This window comes from Convolutriloba macropyga, chromosome 12, assembly GCF_964194025.1.
Source record: "Convolutriloba macropyga chromosome 12, txConMacr16.3, whole genome shotgun sequence".
Taxonomy (NCBI): domain Eukaryota; kingdom Metazoa; phylum Xenacoelomorpha; order Acoela; family Convolutidae; genus Convolutriloba; species Convolutriloba macropyga.
The window spans coordinates 17,652,198-17,674,459 of record NC_134479.1 but is presented as its reverse complement, the minus strand read 5'-3'; the positions used below and the strand labels follow the sequence as shown (position 1 = coordinate 17,674,459).

The 22,262-nt window shown below is 40.2% G+C and overlaps 1 protein-coding gene across 2 annotated transcripts in view; it reads right to left on the bottom strand.

Annotated features, from left to right (window-relative positions):
- Positions 1 to 15,153, bottom strand: part of LOC142350744 (uncharacterized) — a 63,420-nt gene extending 48,267 nt beyond the window's left edge. For both annotated transcript variants that reach the window (XM_075402695.1, XM_075402696.1), the window contains exons 1-4: positions 14,931 to 15,153; positions 14,151 to 14,277; positions 645 to 806; positions 286 to 465 (exon numbers count right to left, since the gene is read on the bottom strand). In XM_075402695.1, coding sequence (XP_075258810.1) covers positions 286 to 465; positions 645 to 806; positions 14,151 to 14,277; positions 14,931 to 15,038 — 577 coding nt within the window. In that variant the 5' untranslated portion in view covers positions 15,039 to 15,153. The remainder of the gene's footprint in view (positions 1 to 285; positions 466 to 644; positions 807 to 14,150; positions 14,278 to 14,930) is intronic.
- Between the last annotated feature and the right edge of the window lie 7,109 nt (positions 15,154 to 22,262).

Genomic DNA, 22,262 nt, shown 5'->3' with positions numbered 1-22,262 from the left:
AGAAAGATTCTAGATCTATTGTAGCCTGCTTCAACCAGGGGGCAGAAACTTCACCAAGGGATTCAAAAGGATGATATTGAACAATTTCAGCGCACATTTAGTTTGACTTTTGGCAATAAACTGTCGCTGATTGAATTAAGCTGCTTAAACTTGAAAATGAGAGAGAAATTTTGATCACTCAAAACTTAGTGGGAAAAGTTAATCGAAAATCATGTGATGCTAAAAAACTTTCGGCCTCAATAATTGCTTCAATCTTCTTTCGAAAACAATTAATCAAAATCAAACCTTTTTGCCCTGGGCTCTCATTGGCGCCCTGTTGCCCTACACCTCCATTGATACTGATATTATCATGCGTTGGAAACGACAACTCTTCGTCTTCCTCGTTGAACTCATCTGTCTCAGTCTGATAGGCCATGTCTTCCATCTCGCCAACTTCGACTCCCCCCTCGTACAGGTTAGTCTCCGCTAAAATAGGACTTAATAAGGAAATGTCCACATTCGAGTATGCAGTAATAGTATTCGAAAAATATTGCAAATAAGGAACAACTAAAATTCAAAAGTTGAAATTCTCCACATCAGTACTCGACACGATGTTAAACTAAAATGGAATGAAGTCAAATTTTATCCAAATTATTGAGAAGTACCATTAAATCCCATCTCGACAGCATTTTGATTGCTTCCCTCGTCAGCAGCATTGCTTTTAGCGGCACCGTACTGCGGAGGAATGAAATCCTGCTCTACACTTGTGAAATCATCCAAGCTGTCAAATTCGCTACCTTGTTTCCCAGTGAATGCAAATGAACGTCCTAAAATCAACGGACTGTGTTAAGCATTCATACGAAAAGAACAAAGATTTCTGTCCTTTACAATTTTTTTACTAACTTATCAAGGGTTTTAATTTGGAACCAAATTGCACTCTTAATGATTGACACTTCCAACTACTACTAACCATTCCATGCTTGTGTAATCAAACAAAATTTGGGACCTGGTCAATAATCCTTTGAATCGATAACAAGGTGGGACTGGGCAGAATTTTTAAAATTTAAAAAAAAATGTCGGAAGAATTGCTCTTGAACGACAGGCGAGGAAATTTAATTCAGGGGCTGTAGCCTAGATCAATTTTTCTTTATGGGTGCAAAAAACCTGTCCCCCGCCGGCATTCGAACCACTGCCCTCCCGAACCCACAGCCACAAGCACTATCCACTGCGCTACAGAACAGTTACCTCTCCAATTCTGCAACTGATTTTATATTAGCTAGCTTTACTTCAGAGCAATAGAGATCACTCAAAAATGAAGAACGAGAGCGTGAAAAAATCATTTGAGAAGTCAAGAAATCTTCTAGAAAAGCGCAAAAATGTCAAGCGAAAAACTTGCATAAAAGACACACATGTTTACAATAATCCTATATATTAAACGCGTGAGCTCTAAAGTGGAACAAAATTTTGCATGTTTAAGGGCCCTCTCGAAGCGCATGCCTTCCTTTTCTAGACATGAGAAGGCTCCACCGCCCCTTTTTTGAGAAAACTTCTTACGACGCTGAGTCGTTTTATGTTCGTGTGGGTTTGTGGGATGAAAAACGCTAATCTATATTAAAGGCGTGAGCTCTAAGTGGGACAAAACTTTTGCATGTTTAAGGGGCCTCTCGAAGCGCACGCTTCGGAGCCGCATTGAGCAGCATCGTTAAGCGAACATTTTGAGAGAGGTCAATGACTTAAAAGGCTCAAAGTACATGGATGAGAACCGAACCTGGGACAAAAGACTGTTAGTCGGGTGCAGTTAGCACGAGGCCAAGAGGGCTTGAAATTATGCTTGCCCAGAGGGAGGTTTTAGTGTCCTGGGTACTGCGTGTTTTTTATTTGCTCACGAATTAAATTGAAGTTCTTATTGTAAACATGTGCTTTTCTGCAAAATTTAGCTTTACAGGTTCTGCGGTATTCTAGAACACTCTTAGCATTCGACTAAGTTCATTACGCTTTACTTTTTCATTTTGTGTGATCTCAAAAGCTCTCAATCTGAAATATGTTTATTGATACGAATAAAGCGATTGTGAGAAACGGTGATATGAAGTCGTTATAGCGCAGTTGGAAAGATGGAGAACTGCTATTCTGAGGGTGGAAGGTTCGAAACCGTGTCGGGAACCCTTCCTTTTCTAGACATGAAAATTTCTAATCAACTCCTTGCCGCCCCTTTTTTCGAGGAAACTTCTTACGACGCTGAGTCGATTTATGTTCCTGTGGGTTTGTGGGATGAAAAACGCTAATCTATATTAAACGCGTGAGCTCTAAGTGGGACAGAATTTTTGAATGTTTAAGGGGCCTCTCGAAGCGCATGCTTAGGAGCCGCATTGAGCAGCATGGTTAAGCGAACATTTTGAGAGAGGTCAATCACCTTAAAGGCGTAAAGTACATGGATGAGAACTAAACCTGGGACAAAAGACTGTTAGTAAGGTGCAGTTAGCACGAGGCTAAGAGGGCTTGAAATTATACTCGCCAAGAGGGAGGTTTTACTGTCCTGGGTACTGCGTGTTTTTTATTTGCTCACGAATTAAGTTTGAAGTTCTTATCGTAAACGTGTGTTTTTCTGCAAAGTTTTAGCTTTACAGTTTCTGCGGTATTCTAGAACACTCTTAGCATTCGACTAACCTCTTTACGCTTTGCCTTTTGATTTTTGTGTGATCTCAAAAGCTCTCAATCTGAAATATGTTTATTGATACGAAAAAAGCGATTGTGAGAAACGAGGGTATGAAGTCGTTATAGCGCAGTTGGAAAGATGGAGAACTGCTATTCTGAGGGTGGAAGGTTCGAACCCGTGTCAAGAACCCTTCCTTTTCTAGACATGAAAATTTCTAATCAACTCCACTGCCCCTTTTTTTTCGAGGAAACTTCTTACGACGCTGAGTCGTTTTATGTTCGTGTGGGTTTGTGGGATGAAAAACGCTAATCTATATTAAAGGCGTGAGCTCTAAGTGGGACAAAACTTTTGCATGTTTAAGGGGCCTCTCGAAGCGCACGCTTCGGAGCCGCATTGAGCAGCATCGTTAAGCGAACATTTTGAGAGAGGTCAATGACTTAAAAGGCTCAAAGTACATGGATGAGAACCGAACCTGGGACAAAAGACTGTTAGTCGGGTGCAGTTAGCACGAGGCCAAGAGGGCTTGAAATTATGCTTGCCCAGAGGGAGGTTTTAGTGTCCTGGGTACTGCGTGTTTTTTATTTGCTCACGAATTAAATTGAAGTTCTTATTGTAAACATGTGCTTTTCTGCAAAATTTAGCTTTACAGGTTCTGCGGTATTCTAGAACACTCTTAGCATTCGACTAAGTTCATTACGCTTTACTTTTTCATTTTGTGTGATCTCAAAAGCTCTCAATCTGAAATATGTTTATTGATACGAATAAAGCGATTGTGAGAAACGGTGATATGAAGTCGTTATAGCGCAGTTGGAAAGATGGAGAACTGCTATTCTGAGGGTGGAAGGTTCGAAACCGTGTCGGGAACCCTTCCTTTTCTAGACATGAAAATTTCTAATCAACTCCTTGCCGCCCCTTTTTTCGAGGAAACTTCTTACGACGCTGAGTCGATTTATGTTCCTGTGGGTTTGTGGGATGAAAAACGCTAATCTATATTAAACGCGTGAGCTCTAAGTGGGACAGAATTTTTGAATGTTTAAGGGGCCTCTCGAAGCGCATGCTTAGGAGCCGCATTGAGCAGCATGGTTAAGCGAACATTTTGAGAGAGGTCAATCACCTTAAAGGCGTAAAGTACATGGATGAGAACTAAACCTGGGACAAAAGACTGTTAGTAAGGTGCAGTTAGCACGAGGCTAAGAGGGCATGAAATTATACTCGCCAAGAGGGAGGTTTTACTGTCCTGGGTACTGCGTGTTTTTTATTTGCTCACGAATTAAGTTTGAAGTTCTTATCGTAAACGTGTGTTTTTCTGCAAAGTTTTAGCTTTACAGTTTCTGCGGTATTCTAGAACACTCTTAGCATTCGACTAACCTCTTTACGCTTTGCCTTTTGATTTTTGTGTGATCTCAAAAGCTCTCAATCTGAAATATGTTTATTGATACGAAAAAAGCGATTGTGAGAAACGAGGGTATGAAGTCGTTATAGCGCAGTTGGAAAGATGGAGAACTGCTATTCTGAGGGTGGAAGGTTCGAACCCGTGTCAAGAACCCTTCCTTTTCTAGACATGAAAATTTCTAATCAACTCCACTGCCCCTTTTTTTTCGAGGAAACTTCTTAAGACGCTGAGTCGTTTTATGTTCGTGTGGGTTTGTGGGATGAAAAACGCTAATCTATATTAAAGGCGTGAGCTCTAAGTGGGACAAAACTTTTGCATGTTTAAGGGGCCTCTCGAAGCGCACGCTTCGGAGCCGCATTGAGCAGCATCGTTAAGCGAACATTTTGAGAGAGGTCAATGACTTAAAAGGCTCAAAGTACATGGATGAGAACCGAACCTGGGACAAAAGACTGTTAGTCGGGTGCAGTTAGCACGAGGCCAAGAGGGCTTGAAATTATGCTTGCCCAGAGGGAGGTTTTAGTGTCCTGGGTACTGCGTGTTTTTTATTTGCTCACGAATTAAATTGAAGTTCTTATTGTAAACATGTGCTTTTCTGCAAAATTTAGCTTTACAGGTTCTGCGGTATTCTAGAACACTCTTAGCATTCGACTAAGTTCATTACGCTTTACTTTTTCATTTTGTGTGAACTCAAAAGCTCTCAATCTGAAATATGTTTATTGATACGAATAAAGCGATTGTGAGAAACGGTGATATGAAGTCGTTATAGCGCAGTTGGAAAGATGGAGAACTGCTATTCTGAGGGTGGAAGGTTCGAAACCGTGTCGGGAACCCTTCCTTTTCTAGACATGAAAATTTCTAATCAACTCCTTGCCGCCCCTTTTTTCGAGGAAACTTCTTACGACGCTGAGTCGATTTATGTTCCTGTGGGTTTGTGGGATGAAAAACGCTAATCTATATTAAACGCGTGAGCTCTAAGTGGGACAGAATTTTTGAATGTTTAAGGGGCCTCTCGAAGCGCATGCTTAGGAGCCGCATTGAGCAGCATGGTTAAGCCAACATTTTGAGAGAGGTCAATCACTTAAAGGCGTAAAGTACATGGATGAGAACTAAACCTGGGACAAAAGACTGTTAGTAAGGTGCAGTTAGCACGAGGCTAAGAGGGCTTGAAATTATACTCGCCAAGAGGGAGGTTTTACTGTCCTGGGTACTGCGTGTTTTTTATTTGCTCACGAATTAAGTTTGAAGTTCTTATCGTAAACGTGTGTTTTTCTGCAAAGTTTTAGCTTTACAGTTTCTGCGGTATTCTAGAACACTCTTAGCATTCGACTAACCTCTTTACGCTTTGCCTTTTGATTTTTGTGTGATCTCAAAAGCTCTCAATCTGAAATATGTTTATTGATACGAAAAAAGCGATTGTGAGAAACGAGGGTATGAAGTCGTTATAGCGCAGTTGGAAAGATGGAGAACTGCTATTCTGAGGGTGGAAGGTTCGAACCCGTGTCAAGAACCCTTCCTTTTCTAGACATGAAAATTTCTAATCAACTCCACTGCCCCTTTTTTTTCGAGGAAACTTCTTACGACGCTGAGTCGTTTTATGTTCCTGTGGGTTTGTGGGATGAAAAACGCTAATCTATATTAAACGCGTGAGCTCTAAGTGCGACAAAAATTTTTGCATGTTTAAGGGGGCTCTCGAAGCGCATGCTTAGGAGCCGTATTGAGCAGCATGGTTATGCGAACATTTTGAGAGAGGTCAATCACCTTAAAGGCTCAAAGTACATGGATGAGAACCGAACATGGGACAAAAGACTGTTAGTCAGGTACAGTTAGCACGAGGCTAAGAGGGCTTGAAATTATGCTCGCCCAAAAGGAGGTTTTAATGTCCTGGGTACTGCGTGTTTTATTTGCCCACGAATTAAATTGAAGTTCTTATTGTAAACGTGTGTTTTTCTGCAAAGTTTTATCTTTACAGGTTTTGCGGTATTCTAGAAACTCTTAGCAGTCGACTAAAATCTTTACGCTTTACTTCTTGATTTTTGTGTGATCTCAAAAGCTCTCAATCTGAAATATGTTTATTGATAAGAAAAAGCGATTGTGAGAAACGGTGGTATGAAGTCGTTATAGAGCAGTTGGAAAGATGGAGAACTGCTATTCTGAGGGTGGAAGGTTCGAACCCGTGTCAAGAACCCTTCCTTTTCTAGACATGAAAATTTCTAATCAACTCTACTGCCCCTTTTTTCGAGGAAACTTCTTACGACGCTGAGTCGTTTTATGTTTCTGTGGGTTTGTGGGATGAAAAACGCTAATCTATATTCAACACGTGAGCTCTAAGTGGGACAAAATTTTTTGCATGTTTAAGGGGGCTCTCGAAGCGCATGCTTAGGAGCCGTATTGAGCAGCATGGTTAAGCGAACATTTTGAGAGAGGTCAATCACATAAAGGCTCAAAGTACATGGATGAGAACCGAACCTGGGACAAAAGACTGTTAGTCAGGTACAGTTAGCACGAGGCTAAGAGGGCTTGAAATTATGCTCGCCCAGAGGGGTTTTAATGTCCTGGGTACTGCGTGTTTTATTTGCTCACGAATAAAATTGAAGTTCTTATTGTAAACGTGTGTTTTTCTGCAAAGTTTTAGCTTTACAGGTTTTGCTGTATTCTAGAACACTCTTAGCAGTCGACTAAGTTCTTTACGCTTTACTTCTTGATTTTTGTGTGATCTCAAAAGCTCTCAATCTGAAATATGTTTATTGATACGAAAAAAAGCGATTGTGAGAAACGGTGGTATGAAGTCGTTATAGAGCAGTTGGAAAGATGGAGAACTGCTATTCTGAGGGTCGAAGGTTCGAACCCGTGTCGGGAACCCTTCCTTTTCTAGACATGAAAATTTCTAATCAACTCCTTGCCGCCCCTTTTTTTCGAGGAAACTTCTTACGACGCTGAGTCGATTTATGTTCCTGTGGGTTTGTGGGATGAAAAACGCTAATCTAAATTAAACGCGTGAGCTCTAAGTGGGACAAAACTTTTGCCTGTTTAAGGAACCTCTCGAAGCGCATGCTTAGGAGCCGCTTTGAGCAGTATGGTTAAGCGAGCCTTTTGCGAGAGGTCAATCACCTTAAAGGCTCAAAGTACATGGATGAGAACCGAACCCGGGACAAGAAACTGTTAGTCAGGTGCAGTAAGCACGAGGCTGAGAGGGCTTGAAATTATGCTCGCCCAGAGGGAGGTTTTGTCCTGGGTACTGCGTGTTTTATTTGCTCACGAATTAAATTGAAGTTCTTATTGTAAACGTGTTTTTTTTCTGCAAAATTTTAGCTTTACAGGTTCTGCGGTATTCTAGAACACTCTTAGCATTCGACTGAGTTCTTTACGCTTTACTTTTTGATTTTTGTGTGATCTCAAAAGCTCTCAATCTGAAATATGTTTATTGATACGAAAAAAAGCGATTGTGAGAAACGGTGGTATGAAGTCGTTATAGAGCAGTTGGAAAGATGGACAACTGCTATTCTGAGGGTGGAAGGTTCGAACCCGTGTCGGGAACCCTTCTTTTTCTAGACATGAAAATTTCTAATCAACTCCACCCCCCCTTTTTTTCGATGAAACTTCTTACGACGCTGAGTCGTTTTATGTTCCTGTAGGTTTGTGGGATGAAAAACAATAATCTATATTAAACGCGTGAGCTCTAAGTTGGACAAAATTTTTTGCATGTTTAAGGGTGCTCTCGAAGCGCATGCTTAGGAGCCGTATTGAGCAGCATGGTTGAGCGAACATTTTGAGAAAGGTCAATCACCTTAAAGGCTCAAAGTACATGGATGAGAACCGAACCTGGGACAAAAGACTGTTAGTCAGGTACAGTTAGCACGAGGCTAAGAGGGCTTGAAATTATGCTCGCCCAGAGGGAGGTTTTAATGTCCTGGGTACTGCGTGTTTTATTTGCTCACGAATTAAATTGAAGTTCTTATTGTAAACGTGTGTTTTTCTGCAAAGCTTTATCTTTACAGATTCTAAGGTATTCTAGAACACTCTTAGCAGTCGACTAAGTTCTTTACGCTTTACTTCTTGATTTTTATGTGATCTCAAAAGCTCTCAATCTGAAATATGTTTATTGATAAGAAAAAAGCGATTGTGAGAAACGGTGATATGAAGTCGTTATAGAGCAGTTGGAAAGATGGAGAACTGCTATTCTGAGGGTGGAAGGTTCGAACCCGTGTCAAGAACCCTTCCTTTTCTAGACATGAAAATTTCTAATCAACTCCACTGCCCCTTTTTTTCGAGGAAACTTCTTACGACGCTGAGTTGTTTTATGTTCCTGTGGGTTTGTGGGATGAAAAACGCTAATCTATATTAAACGCATGAGCTCTAAGTGGGACAAAATTTTTTGCATGTTTAAGGGGGCTCTCGAAGCGCATGCTTAGGAGCTGTATTGAGCAGCATGGTTAAGCGAACATTTTGAGAGAGGTCAATCACATTAAAGGCTCAAAGTACATGGATGAGAACCGAACCTGGGACAAGACTGTTAGTCAGGTACAGTTAGCACGAGGCTAAGAGGGCTTGACATTATGCTCGCCCAGAGGGAGGTTTTAATGTCCTGGGTACTGCGTGTTTTATTTGCTCACGAATTAAATTGAAGTTCTTATTGTAAACGTGTGTTTTTCTGCAAAGTTTTAGCTTTAAAGGTTCTGCGGTATTCTAGAACACTCTTAGCAGTCGACTAAGTTCTTTAGGCTTTACTTCTTGATTTTTGTGTGATCTCAAAAGCTCTCAATCTGAAAAATGTTTATTGATACGAAAAAAAGCGATTGTGAGAAACGGTGGTATGAAGTCGTTATAGAGCATTTGGAAAGATGGAGAACTGCTATTCTGAGGGTGGAAGGTTCGAACCCGTGTCGGGAACCCTTCCTTTTCTAGACATGAAAATTTCTAATCAACTCCTTGCCGCCCCTTTTTTCGAGGAAACTTCTTACGACGCTGAGTCGATTTATGTTCCTGTGGGTGGGATGAAAAACGCTAATCTAAATTAAACGCGTGAGCTCTAAGTGGGACAAAACTTTTGCCTGTTTAAGGGGCCTCTCGAAGCGCATGCTTAGGAGCCGCATTGAGCAGTATGGTTAAGCGAACATTTTGAGAGAGGTCAATCACCTTAAAGGCTCAAAGTACATGGATGAGAACCGAACCTGGGACAAGAAACTGTTAGTCAGGTGCGATTAGCACGAGGCTGAGAGGGCTTGAAATTATGCTCGCCCAGAGGGAGGTTTTAATGTCCTGGGTAATGCGTGTTTTATTTGCTCACGAATTAAATTGAAGTTCTTATTGTAAACGTGGTTTTTTCTGCAAAGTTTTAGCTTTACAGGTTCTGCGTTATTCTAGAACACTCTTAGCTTTCGACTGAGTTCTTTACGCTTTACTTTTTGATTTTTGTGTGATCTCAAAAGCTCTCAATCTGAAATATGTTTATTGATACGAAAAAAAGCGATTGTGAGGAACGGTGGTATGAAGTCGTTATATAGCAGTGGGAAAAATGGAGAACTGCTATTCTGAGGTTGGAAGGTTCGAACCCGTGTCGGGAACCCTCCTTTTTCTAGACATAAAAATTTCTAATCAACTCCACCGCCTCTTTTTCTCGATGAAACTTCTTACGACGCTGAGTCGTTTTATGTTCCTGTGGGTTTGTGGGATGAAAAACGCTTATTTATATTAAACGCGTGAGCTCTAAGTGGGACAAAATTTTTTGCATGTTTAAGGGGGCTCTCGAAGCGCATGCTTAGGAGCCGTATTGAGCAGCATGGTTAAGCGAACATTTTGAGAGAGGTCAATCACCTTAAAGGCTCAAAGTACATGGATGAGAACCGAACCTGGGACAAAAGACTGTTAGTCAGGTACAGTTAAGCACGAGGCTAAGAGGGCTTGAAATTAATCTCGCCCAGAGGGAGGTTTTAATGTCCTGGGTACTGCGTGTTTTATTTGCTCACGAATTAAATTGAAGTTCTTATTGCAAACGTGTTTTTTTTCTGCAAAGTTTTAGCTTTACAGGGTCTAGGGGTATTCTAGAACACTTAGCATTCGACTGAGTTCTTTACGCTTTACTTTTTCATTTTTGTGTGATCTCAAAAGCTCTCAATCTGAAATATGTTTATTGATACGAAAAAAAGCGAATGTGAGGAACGGTGGTATGAAGTCGTTATACAGCAGTGGGAAAAATGGAGAACTGCTATTCTGAGGGTGGAAGGTTCGAAACCGTGTCGGGAGCCCTTCCTTTTCTAGACATAAAAATTTCTAATCAACTCCATGCCGCCGGTTTTTCGAGGAAACTTCTTACGACGCTGAGTCGTTTTATGTTCCTGTGGGTTTGTGGGATGAAAAACGCTAATCTATATTATACGCGTGAGCTCTAAGTGGGACAAAACATTTGCCTGTTTAAGGGGCCTCTCGAAGCGCATGCTTAGGAGCCGCATTGAGCAGTATGGTTAAGCGAACATTTTGAGAGAGGTCAATCACCTTAAAGGCTCAAAGTACATGGATGAGAACCGAACCTGGGACAAGAAACTGTTAGTCAGGTGCAGTTAGCACGAGGCTGAGAGGGCTCGAAATTATGCTCGCCCAGAGGGAGGTTTTAGTGTCCTCGGTACTGCATGTTTTTTATTTGCTCACGAATTAAATTGAAGTTCTTATTTTAAACGTGTGTTTTTCTGCAAAAATTTAGCTTTACAGGTTCTGCGGTATTCTAGAACACTCTTAGCAGTCGACTAATTTCTTTACGCTTTACTTCTTAATTTTTGTGTGATCTCAAAAGCTCTCAATCTGAAACATGTTTATTGATACGAAAAAAAGCGAATGTGAGGAACGGTGGTATGAAGTCGTTATACAGCAGTGGGAAAAATGGAGAACTGCTATTCTGAGGGTGGAAGGTTCGAAACCGTGTCGGGAGCCCTTCCTTTTCTAGACATAAAAATTTCTAATCAACTCCATGCCGCCGGTTTTTCGAGGAAACTTTTTAAGACGCTGAGTCGTTTTATGTTCCTGTGGGTTTGTGGGATGGAAAACGCTAATCTATATTAAACGCGTGAGCTTTAAGTGGGACAAAACTTTTGCCTGTTTAAGGGGCCTCTCGAAGCGCATGCTTAGGAGCCGCATTGAGCAGTATGGTTAAGCGAACATTTTGAGAGAGGTCAATCACCTTAAAGGCTCAAAGTACATGGATGAGAACCGAACCTGGGACAAGAAACTGTTAGTCAGGTGCAGTTAGCACGAGGCTGAGAGGGCTCGAAATTATGCTCGCCCAGAGGGAGGTTTTAGTGTCCTCGGTACTGCATGTTTTTTATTTGCTCACGAATTAAATTGAAGTTCTTATTGTAAACGTGTGTTTTTCTGCAAAAATTTAGCTTTACAGGTTCTGCGGTATTCTAGAACACTCTTAGCAGTCGACTAATTTCTTTACGCTTTACTTCTTGATTTTTGTGTGATCTCAAAAGCTCTCAATCTGAAACATGTTTATTGATACGAAAAAAAGCGATTGTGAGAAACGGTGGTATGAAGTCGTTATAGAGCAGTTGGAAAGATGGAGAACTGCTATTTTGAGGGTGGAAGGTTCGAACCCGTGTCGGGAACCCTTCCTTTTCTAGACATGAAAATTTCTAATCAACTCCACCGCCCCTTTTTTTCGATGAAACTTCTTACGACGCTGAGTCGTTTTATGTTCCTGTGGGTTTGTGGGATGAAAAACGCTAATCTATATTAAACGCGTGAGCTCTAAGTGGGACAAAACTTTTGCATGCTTAAGGGGCCTCTCGAAGCGCACGCTTCGGAGCCGCATTGAGCAGCATCGTTAAGCGAACATTTTGAGAGAGGTCAATGACTTAAAAGGCTCAAAGTACATGGATGAGAACCGAACCTGGGTCAGAAGAATGTTAGTCAGGTGCAGTTAGCACGAGGCTAAGAGGGCTTGAAATTATACTCGCCAAGAGGGAGGTTTTACTGTCCTGGGTACTGCGTGTTTTTTATTTGCTCACGAATTAAATTGAAGTTCTTATCGTAAACGTGTGTTTTTCTGCAAAGTTTTAGCTTTACAGGTTCTGCGGTATTCTAGAACACTCTTAGCAGTCGACTAATTTCTTTACGCTTTACTTCTTGATTGTTGTGTGATCTCAAAAGCTCTCAATCTGAAACATGTTTATTGATACGAAAAAAAGCGATTGTGAGAAACGGTGGTATGAAGTCGTTATAGCGCAGTTGGAAAGATGGAGAACTGCTATTCTGAGGGTGGAAGGTTCGAAACCGTGTCGGGAGCCCTCCTTTTCTAGACATGAAAATTTCTAATCAACTCCAACGCCCCTTTTTTTCGATGAAACTTTTTACGACGCTGAGTCGTTTTATGTTCCTGTGGGTTTGTGGGATGGAAAACGCTAATCTATATTAAACGCGTGAGCTTTAAGTGGGACAAAACTTTTGCATGCTTAAGGGGCCTCTCGAAGCGCATGCTTAGGAGCCGCATTGAGCAGCATGGTTAAGCGAACATTTTGAGAGAGGTAAATCACCTTAAAGGCTCAAAGTACATGGATGAGAACCGAACCTGGGACAAAAGACTGTTAGTCAGGTGCAGTTACCACGAGGCTAAGAGGGCATGAAATTATGCTCGGCCAAAGGGAGGTTTTACTGTCCTGGGTACTACGTGTTTTTTAATTGCACACGAAGTAAGTTTGAAGTTCTTCTTGTAAACGTGTGTTTTTCTGCGAAATTTTAGCTTTACAGGTTATGCGGTATTCTAGAACACTCTTGGCATTCGACTAAATTTTGCACGCTTTGATTTTGATTTTTGTGTGATCTCAAAACATCTCAATCTGAAATGTTTATTGATACGAAAAAAAGCGATTGTGAGAAACGGTGGTATGAAGTCGTTATAGAGCAGTTGGAAAGATGGAAAACTGCTATTCTGAGGGTGGAAGGTTCGAACCCGTGTCGGATAACCTCCTTTTTGTGCAAATGAAGATTTCTAATCAACACCATGCGACACGAGTTGGTTTATTTTTCCTTCCGTGTGTGTGTTTGGGGGATGAAAAATGGCAATTGTTTTCTCTTTGTAGCAATTCTTCTTTCTATTCGCTTGGTCTTTTCCTTGTTTTTTTTTATTTCAAGCCTTTGAACGATCGTTTTTCGTGAACCACTTGGATTTTCCAGTTAGTATTGTTGCCGCTAAACGAATTTTAGAGCAATCATTTTTCTCTCTCTCTCTCTCTCTGTTTCTGTCTCTCGCTCTGTGTGTGTTTCGTCCTCTCTTTCTTCTCTTTCCTCCGTTCTGTTTCTCTCTCATTCTCTCCCTATCTCTATTTTCCGTTTCTGTTTTTCTCTCTCTCCCTTTGTTTACTTCTCTATTTTTTTCTTCTCAAATTTAATGATCAAGAAAACCAGTTGAGCAAATAGTCACTCCACGAAACGGGAGGCAAAAACAGAATACACCAAGAGATTCAAACAGACTGAATTGGAAAAATCACACATTTTTCTCTGTCCTCCATAGGATAACCACAGGTTGAGTTTTATTTCATAGCTGTTGATTTGCGGTTCTATTGCCATTGTCCATAAAATCACTATGAGACTAAGTTTTGAGCAGTTTTAGTCGTAGTGTCTAATCTTCCTTTATTATATTAAACATCAGTCGCAATTGAGCACAATCGTTAACATTGCTCCTATCGTAACATGTTTTAGGGGTCCTTAATCATGCAAACTAGCGCATAATCAATGCGTTTTGAGACGCGCTTTGCCATCCTATTCAAGCTCCTATTATGCACATTTTTTGCGCTCATTAAGCATGTGGTATAGCAAAAACAAGCGGGTCACAAACGCCCTTGTCCAGAAATTTGCTGTAGAAAGAGCAAAGGACAAGTGCAATACGCATAGTTAGCGTAATTGGTGAGACCTATGGCTGTTAAGCGAAGGATATGGGTTCGAGCCCGAGTCGGTGCGAAACAGAAACTTTAATTTTTTTAAACCTCTTATTCGTGTAAATGATTTTCTTGTTATGGTTTTGCGGGCCTGCCAGTTGCTATGAACTTCGTTCAAGAGCAATTAATAATTTCTGGTGGTCATATTCTACCAAGGGAAAAAGAAACAGTTGCACGATAACAAGTTCAAAGACAATACCTCGAGTTTGTTCAAAGCTCTCGTTTGTCCCGTCAACGTCTGAAAATTGCCCATATCCAGCACTGCTCCCTCCAGTCCATTCCTGGTCGTCAACGCCAAAACTCTGATCAGATACGGGCTGAGAATCCTATAACACGCTAGATTATCTTTTTCTTGCCTACAGTGCATTAAGTTCTCCTTTCAGAGACAAAATAGAGTTTTGCCGTTTTTTTCACTATTCATTCCAACATTAAAAACGAAATCAGTTCAGTAATAGAATAGGCGTCTATAGTCTAAATTGAACCCGACTGCCATTCAAATGCTGTACCATAACCGTTTATAGACGGAGAGTTTCCGGGCTCTCAAGTCTACGAAAGAGACAGAATAAAGTGCTTCAAGACCTCTACAGCCCGTTCAACATATTACCTGTTGTTAGCTTTTCGCACAGCTGCAAACAAAACAATACAAAATTTTCTAATTACTGAATATTACTTTACAATACAGAATAAGACTTACGTTTAGATTGATTCTAAGCGTAAGTTTGCTCTTTCCTATTATACTCCCCATTATGGCATATGACCACTAAGCTGGGGGAGGGGATATAATGGGAAAGACCCCTTCTTTGACTTAATATAACACAAGAAACGGTTACACACTTGATTAATACCGCGACCAATTGTCAACGATAACTGTCACAATCAATTTTCGAAGACCACTAGGGGGATGGTATACTTCAAAACTTTTCACAAGATCGGGGGCTATAATGGGAACAATCCAAGAGCTGTTAACCAAAAGTAGTACCTCGAAATTCGAGGACTCCTCTTCTATAACATCTTGTTCGTTGTAGAGCGAGGGAGTGTAGCCAAAATTAGTCGGATAGTCGTTCTTTATTGTATCATGAGAGCTCATCAGTCAGTGTTTTACCAGGTCAATTTTTACCACGACATCAATATTTTTTGGGGTGGGAACACCGAATCTGAAACTAATAAAGGGCTATTAATTTTAAGTTGAGACCAATGAAAATTCTTGATTCTTTATGATACAGACTGAGACTTTTATACAGTTCTTATTCGGTTTTTCGCTATCTTTCTATAATGTCCTAATTGTTGTGATAAACTTATTAAATAGTTTCATATCATGAAATGGGACTGTATTATATGCAAAAAGAATATTCACCACAACTCCTACAGTGTCCCCTGTCAAAAATGCAAGGAATATGCCCATATCAAATGTGCAGACGTCTCGAAAACAGCCAAAAACGTGGAGTGGATCTGTTTATACTGTTTTAGGCCCGCGATTCCCCGAGTGAGCCCAGACTCTGCTTCGCTTGTTGGTCCTGGTGACCTTCAGGAGCAAGCTGGCTGTGAGAGGGGCCGGGAACCGGGCCAAGCCATAGCGGGAGACGTACGCCCAAATTTTCAAAACCCAGTGAACCCCCAAAGCCAACAAACACCAGAACAAAGTTTTTGGGCAGCGCTAGAAAAACCAGAAGACCTGCTTCCTATCTACCAAGAAATCGTTCACTGGAAGCCAAGCTTCATGAGAATCAACAAATGCAAAGCAGGCAACTCTTTTACCAACGCACTAAACGACGCCCTTAAACCTCTTGCAGACCAATCAGCAAATGCCCCCTTCTCATTGCTCGCTGCCATGATCATGCCCCACCTACTGCTCTGCCGGACCAAGAAGGCCGACGACAACTCTGCCAATAAAACGCTAAGCCGACGTCTCGACCTTTGGTTTAGTGGAAAACTGACGGAACTTTTCCATGAGGCAGGAGCATTGCAAAAACGAAAGCCAGCAGCCAAACAAAAAGTAAGTGAGCCCAAACCAATCAAACGTTTCATGATGAAAGAAGGAAAAGTCTCAGGCGCGATGCGAGTGGTGGCCGGCGAAAAAGGAGGAGTCCTTCCGTTGAAACACAAGATTGGAGACAGCGATGTTTTGAGTATTCTTCTTTCAAAGCACCCACCTGCATCCTCGTTGAACGAACAGTGTCTTGTTACAGGACAACAACCCCTTGCTTACCACCCAGCAGTCTTCGAAATAATCGATGCAGCATTGGTTGAAAAAGCTGTCCTGCGCACTAACGGAGCACATGGTCCGTCCGGCTTAGACTCAGCGCAATGGAGAAGGATTTTGACCTGTTTCGAAAAGAACTCTGACAACCTTAAGAACACAGTCGCAGCTATTGCCAAACGAATCGCGACCCAAAAACTCGAATCAGAAACCCTGATGCCATACAACAGCTGCCGACTTATTCCTCTGGACAAAAACCCTGGAGTTAGACCGATAGGAATTGGTGAAGTAATTCGGAGGATAGTCGGAAGATGTATCGCCAAAAGAGTGGATGCAGAACTACGCTCAATAGGCGGAAACGACCAGCTTTGCATGGGTCAGACCGCGGGAATCGAGTACTCTATTCACTCCATGCGAACCGAATTTGAGAAAGACTCCTGTGAAGCTCTGCTACTTATAGATGCAACGAATGCCTTCAACAACCTGAACAGAGCAACAGCGCTTGAAAACATAAGGAGAATCTGCCCTTCTATCTACTGCGCCCTAAACAACTCCTACCAAACCCCCAGCAATCTGTACGTCGACAAGCAGACCCTTCTTTCCCAGGAAGGATGTACACAAGGGGATCCCTTGGCAAGGCTAATGTATGGCATTGCGTCAAGGCCGCTGATAGACAGAATGAACATGGAATCAGTTTCGCAAAAATGGCACGCTGACGATGGCACTGCAGCGGGAACAATTGAAAAACTCCTGTTGTTCTTCAAGCAGCTGAACAAAATTGGTGAAGGATTTGGATACTTTGTCAACGCCCCCAAATGCCAGCTAATTGTCAAGCCTCACACCATTGAAAAAGCGAAACATATTTTCAATAACACAAACGTACAAATCGTTGACGGTGCACGAGTTCTCGGCTCTGTAATAGGGTCTGAAGCAGCCTGCCAGAAGTTTGTTCAAGAGCAATCAGAAACAACAAAAACTTCTGAAGAACCTAAGCGAGTTTGCCAAATCGTCACCGCAAGCAGCCTATCACTGTTTTTCCCGAGGCGCTCAAAGTAAATTGACATTCTTGCTACGTACAACCCCAAAAGCTGATACCATCCTAGCTGACTCAGAGAACATCATACGTAGAAGCCTAATACCGAATATCACCGACCAGGACTCCCCCGATGATGGTATGAGATCCCTGTTAAGTCTACCTGTAAAGAATGGCGGGATGGCAATCAGAGCTCCTGACGATTTAGTCCCCGCGTATGACCAATCGAAACTTCTCAGCAGCCCACTAGATCATTTTGACTTAACAACAGCGACACTACATCAAGAGGGAATCAAAACAGACATACGAAGACAAAAACAAACCCAAAACAAACAGAAGTCAGAAGAAATTCTTGCAAACATGACCGAAGATCTCAAATATTCAGTACAACTAGCCAGTCAGAAAGGCGCGTCTACATGGTTGAATGCACTGCCAGTAGAACGACATGACCTTTGGTTAACCAAAACCGAGTTCAGAGACGCCCTATGCATTCGATATGGCTGGCAATTCAAAAATATTCCCGAGAAGTGTGCGTGTGGCTCGAAGTTTCTTGTATCCCATGCCCTTCACTGCCCTAAGGGAGGATATCTAATAACCAGGCATAATGAAGTAAGAGATCTCTTCGCCGAGCTTATGCGAAAAACTTGTTACGATATCGAAGTTGAACCTCACCTGCAGCCTCTCAGCAATGAGAGCCTAAAACCCGCAACCTGCAAGGACGAGGAAGCACGATTAGATATCTCAGCTAAAGGCCTATGGGGTTCTCGCTTTGAGAAATCATACTATGATCTTAAAGTCTTCAACCCGTTTGCTCCAACAAACAGACGTATTGGAATCAAAGAGCTACAAGTTCCACGAAACGACGGAGAAAACCAAATACCTGGACAGAATTGTTGAAGTTGAGCATAGCTCTTTTATCCCTCTGATCTTCTCGACCACAAGAGGAAGCGGCCCCGGCTCCACAATAGTTATAAAACGACTTGCATCAAGAATTGCTGAAGGGACGAAAGACACGTATCCTAACGTCATAAATTTCATCAGAACATCCCTGAGCTTCTCCCTACTTAGAAGCACAATCCTTTGTATAAGAGGCCACAGAGGACAACGCTCTTACAAGGAGGAGTCTTCACCCTGTGCATTTAATGCCGAAGTCAACCCATAAATCTGTACATATAAACCTAATTTGAAACCTAACGTGAACTTACATGTATACTGTTTCATACCAAACTTTGACCTCCAGAAACTGACTGGTAATTTATTCATTTCATTAGCAGACGTGGTGCTCATTTTTCATTCCAACAGCACACAGTGCACTTTGAATTTTCGTCTTTACGATCAGTTGCTTTGATTTTGCTCTTTTTGTTTGACCTCGAATGATGTTAGCACCGTTCTGTTATTGTTGACCTTTATTGAATTCAAGTTATTTCTCATAATGTCGACACAATGCTGTATATTTATTGTTATGAATATAAGGATAGACTGATGGATCCCAAGCCCGCATCGTTTACTCTCTCCTTGTGCCTCCACCAGGGATTTGGAAAAATTAATTGCAATTAATTGGCTAGACAAGGGGAGCGAGCAATCAATTAATTTAATTGGCAAAACATAAAAATCATTATTGCAATAACTGCAATTATTGATCAATTAATTTTGAAGTTCTATCAATTATTTTTTTTCAGATTTGAAAACAATTTTGCCTTGATTTACTCAAAAATGTACGCAAATGGTTATATTATCTGAATTAATAGATACTCTCGGCACGTGTAGCAGTCACAAGCTATTCTCCTAAAACCATTCAGCAAAATATTTCCAAATGACAGGAAATATCCGGAGAATAGACGGTTTATCTAGAAATTTTTACAAAAACAGTATATTTTCCAGACTTTCTTGCTGGCGATCACTAGCTGGCGATATAACCATTTCAAAATTGATATTCTTTAAAATTTCGACAACCTCTCCACTGTCGAATCAGATCCTACCCGCGTAAACAAAATTCTAAATAGTTATACCGAACAAGCCATATTAATACAAAAAGCTAGTGTTATCAACACCAATACACACTCCAATCATCATGCAGTGCTATGTAAACCTGCGAAGCAAATGATAGACAAAATCAAAAGAGCCCATCGAGTAATATCAAAGCGAAATCGGGACCACTTCGGTTTTGTACTAGACAGAAGACACTTGTTTAGAACTGTAATAGTTGAAGCGGGACGCTATCAATGCTAAATTGTACAATTCAAAGTATAAATCACAACAAAATTACGTTAAAAGTTGTTGCAAAATTACACTGAGGTTTTAAAACATTAAACAAGTCGAAACTCACGCTACCAAAGACATTCAGAATTATTCACGCTATCAGGAATTTGATTTTTGTAGTGCTTTATTAACAATTTTTTGAACACACTGTTGCTAGTTTTGAATTCTGAGTTGAATCGGTAGTGAATTCTGAGTTAACTTGGTAGTTTTTGACTTAGCATGGAAAAAGTTGTCTAGAAAAGAAGTTGATCTGTGTTCATGGAAAATTATTTATCTTTTGAGTACGTTCGTTGATGGCATATTTTGATCATTTTTCGCGACTGATACATTTTCTGAGATAAAAATAGAAAGTTGATCAATTCTCAGTTCAATCCCGCTCACTTTTTTATTCTTAAGCCGTGACAATTTGCAATTTGAGCGGAAGAACACCTTTTAAGATCCAAGTTCAGCTGATTTTCTAGAGAAGTCATCATATGTTTTCTAATGTGGTGATTAAAGAGACGGGAATAAATGAGATGTGGCAAGCCGATTGAATGAAGTAAAGTTTCTAAGCCTGATGTAGGGATCTGAGTTCAAATTGAGTGTATAGTTTTTACCTCCGTAGCCATCTTCTTTAATGTTTGTTTAAGATGATTCATGAAACTGAGACTGCTATCAATTGGTAGTCCTAAAAAGGTACATTCATTAATCTTTCTGATTAGTTTGTCATCTACTAAAAACTAAGCTTTTTTAAGGTTCTGGGTATCCCTATCGAAGTCGTTTTTTAGTTTTCTATTAGGAAATTATTAGATAAATTAAATGCCTTTCAGAGTTCCAGAAGTAGAGTTTGGAAAATATTGTTTGAGTCAAAACTTTTACAAACTGATTCAATGAAAAATAACATAGCATGGGCTGTCGAAAAAATTTTTCGAAAACCAAGTTGAAGTGGATTCGTAAGTTCAAAATTTTGTACGTGATTCTTTTTTATTGACGTAAGATTCGCTCAATTTTTTTTTAAAAAAACTTGTGATTGGCATTGGGCGATAGTTGTTTGCATCCATGGGTCACTTTTTTGATAGAGCTGATTTCTGCTTTTTTAACGAAGTCTGGAAAATATTTCGTTTAATGCATTTCTTAAGAATGCAAGTAAGATTGCGTACAATTAATGTTTACTATCTTTCCTAGCCCAGGCGGGATCCCTACAAGTATCTTATGGCGTGTCGAAACTCAACTCCCCGACAACATCATGAACTTTTTTTCTGTAAAAAACTGAAAACTGAACTGCTGGAAAGTTTGCTTCAGTTCTTTTCGAAGTTATATCGTTTTACATTCTTGTCCCTAAAAAATTAGCTAGGTTAGAAAAAAAGTATAATAAACACTCCGCTACTTCAAATTTGTTAGTTAGAAAGTCTTTAAACGAATTTTGCAGCGCAGTAGCAGTATTGAAATTCTTGTGATTCCCGCTAATTGAAATTTTGAAGTTCCAGTTTTTTCTTCCAGTGTCCAGAGATTCAAAACAATGCTTTAATGTTCTGTAATTTTTTTTACATTTATTAGGTTTGATAAAGATTGCCGTTTCTTGATGTAAAAATCCCAATTGGAAGACGTTTTGTATTTTTGGTATAATTAAGTGCATTTTCTTTTCTTATCAATTCTGTTTCACAATCCTCGTCAAACCATTCATTTTTCAGCATGTTCTTGTGTTTGCAATTTCGAATATTTTTTAACAATTTTTAGGTTGAGTTTCGAGTGCTTTGCTAGTAATTGATTTCAATATATTAAACGTTACGAGAACCCCTTTGCATTGATTAATGAAGTGCCACGGGGAAAAGGACAGGGTTTTTAACGAATTCATTCGCATTGTACTATTTCTTTTCGAAACAGTCTATAATTTTTGCGTTGCATTTTATCAACTTGATATCAGTTACAACAAGAGATGCTATATGATCTGATTTGAATGTCGTATCAAAAGTATATTGCCTGTTTTCTTCTATACTTCCGGTCAAAATCTAATTAATGTGATTCTGAATTTTCTCCTAGTCTTGTGGGTTCATTTACGTCAACAATTTGTAGACAGGTGTTATGATGCTTTCTAAATTGTTTTTCTCACTTTTTTCAACAATTTAGCTTAAAGTCATCCAGTACATGCAGAGTATTGCCTTGTCCAAAAGTGCAGTCTAAGTTTTATGACAGTTCGCCTAGAGTTTTTTTAATGTTATTTTGATTGTTTCTACGTTATGTTAAACAGCTTTTCCTTAGAAAATTTTTTTAAAAAACAACATTCAACCTAAACTGATTCGAAAAGTTTTTCGTCAAACATCCTTAAATCAGGTTTTTCTTTAGCGGCTAGTATCTTTGTACAAATAAAGCGACAAGTTCACTTTTTTAACTTTGTAAAAGCGGTCTTTTTGGAGTAGAGGAAAAGTATAGTTTATTACGTTCCAAAGCTTAGAGCAATCTTTTTTAATTAACCAGATTTCACTCAATCCACTAATTATGTTTTTTTTCAATATTCTGGAGGAGATATTTCAATGATTTTTTTCCAAACAATACTTTGCCGTTTAAAGTACTGAGATAAAAATTCTGACACATTTTCTGAGATAAAAATAGAAAGTTGATCAATTCTCAGTTCAATCCCGCTCACTTTTTTATTCTTAAGCCGTGACAATTTGCAATTTGAGCGGAAGAACACCTTTTAAGATCCAAGTTCAGCTGATTTTCTAGAGAAGTCATCATATGTTTTCTAATGTGGTGATTAAAGAGAGCGGAATAAATGAGATGTGACAAGCCAATTGAATGAAGTAAAGTTTCTAAGCCTGATGTAGGGATCTGAGTTCAAATTG